Genomic DNA, 6000 nt, shown 5'->3' with positions numbered 1-6000 from the left:
CGAATCGAGTAATTCGAGTTTCGATTTCGAATCAATTTAAATTTTACAATTCGAATAACAGATTGGTGTAAATACCCTTTTGGTACCTGTTAATTTTGAAAATGACCAAATTGGTCTCACAATAATGACAAAGAAAACAAGAATAATTTTAAAATTTTAAAAATAATGTTATTTTTAAAACTCAAAATATTTATAAAAACTCTAAAATTTATATTCCCACCAAATATAAATATTATAAAAAATCCTAAAATATATATAAAAATGTTAAAAATTAAAAAGTTCCCTAGAATAATAATTTTGGGACCTAGAACAAAAACCTTGAGCTCCAAGAACGTTTACACTAAACAAAAACCCTTTAAAGAACTCGAAATTCTAACCCTTAAAAGCCTTAAATAAAAAATCTAAAAACATTAAAAAATTGTGGAGAGAAAGTGTGAAAATGTGTCTAATCCAATAATTTTTATGTCTAATCCAATAATTTTCTTCTCTTTCAAAAATCGACCTAATCAAATAAATTTTGAAAAAATCAGTCTAATCCAATAATTTTTATAAAAATGGGTAATTTTGGTAATTCACCAACTAGTGGAGTTAGTATTAATCTTTTGTAGTTTTCCATTTTATGTATTTTTCAATGTTATTATAAAATATATTAAAATATCACACCACTAGCATTATAAAATATTAATATTAGTTAGTTGAGTTATCAATAAGTGTGCATTTCAAGAACTTTTCTGAACAATAATGGCGTAAAATAGTACGAACGTCCCTTTCGAAAGATATTTGAAATTATCTTTCAGTGGAAAATAATGCTAACCCTAGACGTATGCAGGCATAAACTATAATGAACTTTCCGCAAATGATGACCCTCTGGAAAGAATATAAGAAGGGCCAAGTGCTGGGTTTCACTCATTGTTTTGATTTGCAGATGGAGTTGAGTGTAGCTAAACTTCCCAGCACTCCATTGTTTCTATGTCTTGTTCTTCCCCTGTTTACTCTTATGATTTGGCTTAAGTTACAAACAAATGGCCGAAAAAGGCTTAAGTTGCCACCATGACCCCCCAAACTCCCATTCATCGGCAACATTCATCAACTCGGCAAGCTTCCCCACCGCTCCCTCCGAGATCTCTCCAGGAAATATGGCTCACTCTTGCTACTTCAATTGGGCCATAACCAGACGCTGGTGGTTTCATCAGCCGACATGGTTAAAGAAATTGTCAAAAATCATGATGTTGATTTCTCAGACAGACCAAGTACCACTGCCGCTAACATCTTGTTTTACGGTTGCACGGATGTGGGTTTCGCACCGTATGGCGAGTACTGGAGACAAGCTAGGAAGGTGTGTGTCACTGAGCTTTTGAGTCTTCGAAGAGTTAACTCGTTTCAGTTCTTGAGAGATGATGAAGTTGAAGTCACCATTGATAAACTCCGCCGAGCTTCTTTCAAGGGAGAGGCTGTTAACCTGACGGAGTTGCTGATGGTTGCTTCGAATAACCTGGTTTCGAGAAGTGCTCTGGGTCGAAAATTCGACGACGAAGATGGGAAAATCAAGTTTGGGTTGTTGGCTAGAAGGTTTTTGATCCTTATGATGACTTTTTGTGTTGGCGACATGTTTCCTTACTTGAAGTGGGTTGATGTTCTTCGAGGATTTACATCAAGCTTGAAACAAGTTAAAAACGAATTTGATACTTTTTTTGATCAGATCCGTGAAGAAGATAGATCTTCTCAAAACAAGGGAGAAAGGGACTTTTTTTCTATTCTGCTCAAACTCCAAGAAAATGGCTTGCTTGAGATGGACCTCACTCCAGACAACATCAAAGCAATCATACTGGTCCTTTATTTATTTATTTTTCATTCTCTTCTAATCTTATGTTTATATTTGACGTGGCTGATCTTTGTGTCCGACTCAGATACATGTTTCTTTTTTTCAGGATATGTTTGTTGGTGGAACTGATACAACTTCAACAACGCTAGAATGGGTAATGGCTGAACTAATGAAAAACACAAACGTCATGAAAAAGGTTCAAAAAGAGATAAGAAATGTGGTTGGAAAGAAAGCACAGATAGATATGAAGGATGTAGATGAAATGAATTACTTAAAATGTGTAATCAAAGAAACATTAAGGCTTCATCCAGCTGTTCCACTCCTTGTTCCTCGACGAACAAGGTCAAAGATTAACCTCGGAGGTTATGAAATTCCTTCAAATATCATGGTTTTCTTTAATTCCTGGGCGATTCATAGGGACCCCGAAGTGTGGGAGAAACCAGAGGAGTTTATCCCAGAAAGATTCGAGAAACGCTCAGCTGATTTCAAAAGTCAAGATTTTGAGTACATCCCATTTGGTTTCGGCCGAAGGGGATGTCCCGGAATGGCGTTTGCAGTGGCCTCCATTGTTGATCTGGTTGCTAATCTTTTGTACTGGTTCGATTGGAAATTACCTGACGGTGAAAATGCCGAGAATTTAGACATGGATGAAGTCTATGGGCTCACTGTTTTCAAGAAAGCCCCTCTTCGTGTTTTTCCCATATTTAGAAATTTCGAATCTCAAGTTGATCGGGTGTAACTTTTTTCAACTCATTGATTGCTCCTTATATTCTCTGATTAGATCTAAATTAAACTAGTTTGTATAACCCACCAGTTTATCCTACTTAATAATAAAAATATGACAGTAATTACATGAAAGTTTAATTATATCTTTTTATAATTATAAGAAATTATAATTTATTAGATATGTTTGCTAATGTAGTTATATTGTTATTGGTAATATAAATTATAATTTTTCAATAAAATAATTTATTTTTTTAAAATATTAATTATTATAAAAATTTATCAATAACACTTGAACAAAATAAATTAAAATCAAATGTAATATGTTACTTCAACAACACTTAACAATTCAATTATTAAGAAAAATAAACATCATTTATAATTTTATCTAATTGTTGCTGCATTTCATATTTATTGCTGTTAATTTTTCAATTTTCTCAAGTGATATTGTAAGAAAACCTTTTGTATTTACAAAACTAACATTTATTACATCAACATGTAACCATTTGAATAATTTATAAGTAAAATAAAATAAATAATAAGAAGGAGATGATAATATTATTGGATTACCAAATGCAATTTTTACCACAAACCAACTTTATAATCTTACGACTATAATAGATTTTACATATCTAATTTGTAGTTGACTTATGTTAGAATGTCCAATAACAAACCAGTTTTATGACTTCTTTTTTAATATTTCGATTACTATTATTTCATGCAAATTTATAAATTTAATTTGCAGTTGACTTACGTTAGAATGTCCAATAACAAACTAACTTAATATTTTTTTTTGGTAATATTTCCATTACTATTATTTCATGCAAATTAGTTAAAAATAATATAGAGTGCTCCCCTTGGAATTTTTAGATTTTTAAATTATATATATAAATTATCATGTATTTTAAATTTGGTGTCCACATTGAATAACATTCGCCCATTGGCCAAATTGTATTTCATAAAATTCGTCCCCTTAAGCCATAAAGTTATATTTTATATTAATAAAGTATTTTCAGATTTTAATTATATAATTTTAATAATAATTAAATTTAATGTATGATGGGTCTTAAAAAGATTAAACTTAGAGACCCAGTATGAACTTTAAAGCAAAATTTCATAATTAATTGATTTGGCCCATACCCATACATATTAGTTTAGTGGCTTTCTTGTATTTTGATTTTTATGTCGACACCATCGAGAGAAAAATGAAGGAGTTTGATGTCGAGACTAAGAGCGTGGAGTAAAAAAATATAAATTATCTTCCTTTCGGTAAATATTTTTGCATAAATTATGTTCTTTATTTATTTCACTTATTTTTTTCCTAATATTTTGTTTAATATATTATTAAACTATCAGGTTTTTCGATTAAATTATGGTTGTAGCACCCGTAACCCGTCTCTGACGCTGAATTAGGGTTACAAAGTATTACAACACATATCATAACAATTATTAACATTTAACCATCCAAATATCAAATTAAATAACAAATAATCAAATTCAAATGTCATTCATAGCACAAATATGATTATAGACCTTAAATCAGGCTTACAGGGCTTTAAAAACAATTTAGGAACAATTAGAGACTAATTTGAAACAAAACTAAAAGTTTTGAAAAAATTCGAAAGATTTTGAAAATAGAGGTCACACGACTGTGTGGCACAGGGACATGGCCATGTGACTGACCATGTAACTTTCGAAATAAATTCACATGGTCGTGTTGCAAGCCATGTAACATTCGAAATACCCTCACACGACCATGTCACAAACCGTTTGCTAGACCGTGTTTAATTCAATGTTGGGTCACATAATTGTATCGCAGACCGTGTGATTCACTGACTTGAAACACACAACTGTGTAAAGAGACCGTGTGCAGCACACGGTTGTGTGACAGCCCGTGTCCCAAACCATGCGCCCCTAATTTTTCCTTCAAATGCAAGCTTACCAAAATAGGCTTACTTGAACATCAAACAACTCATTTACCAACAATTAAACCTATTCAAAACACACATAAACAAGCCCGAAACATGTCAAAATCATCCAACCTAAGTGCCTAACCAATGTGCCTTCATTGACACCACAATTCAATTAACAAACTTATCCACAAATCATATCAAATAAGTTACATTCTAACTTATGAGTTTAAACATAAAAACACATACCAACTTACCATTTTATTCTATCTATTCATATTCAATCCAACCACAAATCAAACATTTCCAATGATTTATATCAAGTAACCTAACACCGAGGTTATATGCACACTTCATTCCAAACACAAAAAAGCCCATACATAAGTGATCTAAAACCAAGTTTAAACAACTTTACATCAACCAAATATGTATAACACATAAAAATATGTATTCAACATAAATACAAAACACACCTATTACATGTCATATAACCCAAAGATAAACATATCAAAAACTACCAAAAAGATATTTAAATAGTGTGATTCTTTGATTTGATCCATTCGCTCGATTCTACAAAAACGTAATAGAGATTAGTAAGTTCAACAATTAAAACGATAAAATTTATCTTATAAACATAACAATTACATTAACAAGATTAACAAACAATAATCTCTGTCAACCACAATCATTTAACAGGTGAGCTTATACATATCCATATATGAGTGATATAATATATTCAATCACATGAGATCATTCAGTATAAGTTACGATAATATCAGAAAAATCATGAAATTCACTATACAAAGCAGTAACAAGTCATTTATCACTAGAAAGTTTGCTCACTCAAAAGCTTGCGAAACTTGTTGGTATATTGACTGCATTTTCTTCCTAAAGCGATTTTACAGATAACATTGTTGGTGGTTGCAGAAGGCTTTTGATCCTTATGATGACTTTTTGTGTTGGCGACATGTTTCCTTACTTGAAGTGGATCGATGTTCTTCAAGGATTTACATTAAGCTTGAAACAAGCTAAAAACGAAATTGATATGTTTTTTGATTAGATCCGTGAAGAAGATCAATCTTCTCAAAACAATAGAGAAACACTACACCAAAACAGGCTTTTAGCGGCGCTTTTTTAGGCCTTTAGCAGCGTTTTTTAGCGCCACTAAAAGTATTTGCGGCGCTTTGAGAAGCGCCACTAAAAACACAGCTAATGACAGCATCGCTAACTTTAGTGGCGTTTTTATAAATAAACGCCGCTAAAGACTAAGACCTTTAGCGGCGTTTTTCCCACAAACGCCGCTAAAGATCATGACCTTTAGCGGCGCTTCCCCAAAAACGCCACTAAAGACCAAGACCTTTAGCGGCGCTTCCTCACAAACGCCGCTAAAGACCAAGACCTTTAGCGGCGCTTTTCCCACAAACGCCGCTAAAGATATTGAGCTTTAGCGGCGCTTTTAACACAAACGCCACTAAAAATATATCTTTTAAAAAAATAATTTTTTTCAAATAATATTTATTTCCATGATAAATATTATATTATGTT

The 6000-nt window shown here is 32.2% G+C and overlaps 1 protein-coding gene across 2 annotated transcripts; it reads left to right on the top strand.

Moving 5' to 3' along the window:
* Positions 1 to 822: 822 nt before the first annotated feature.
* LOC107946575 (cytochrome P450 71A1) lies at positions 823 to 2680 on the top strand. Of its 2 annotated transcripts, none has more exons than XM_041107165.1 (2): positions 823 to 1828; positions 1908 to 2680. In XM_041107165.1, exons 1-2 carry the CDS (start codon positions 1199 to 1201, stop codon positions 2559 to 2561), a joined length of 1284 nt encoding a protein of 427 aa, XP_040963099.1. In that variant the 5' UTR covers positions 823 to 1198; the 3' UTR covers positions 2562 to 2680. The 2 variants fall into 2 exon arrangements, with proteins under 2 accessions (XP_040963099.1, XP_040963100.1); XM_041107166.1 differs by having other exon boundaries at positions 829 to 1828; positions 1929 to 2680.
* The last annotated feature ends 3320 nt before the right edge of the window (positions 2681 to 6000 follow it).

This window comes from Gossypium hirsutum, chromosome D12 (genome assembly GCF_007990345.1).
Source record: "Gossypium hirsutum isolate 1008001.06 chromosome D12, Gossypium_hirsutum_v2.1, whole genome shotgun sequence".
Lineage (NCBI taxonomy): Eukaryota > Viridiplantae > Streptophyta > Magnoliopsida > Malvales > Malvaceae > Gossypium > Gossypium hirsutum.
The sequence above is the reverse complement of the archived record's forward strand: the minus strand, read 5'-3'. Positions and strand labels throughout refer to the sequence as shown.

Excerpts from the sequence above, each read along its gene's own strand:
- LOC107946575 (XM_041107165.1), top strand. The coding sequence starts at position 1,199 with ATGGTTAAAGAAATTGTCAAAAATCATGATGTTGATTTCTCAGACAGA. Across the intron at positions 1,829-1,907 it reads ACATCAAAGCAATCATACTG|ATACATGTTTCTTTTTTTCA; the intron begins GTCCTTTATTTA and ends TGTCCGACTCAG.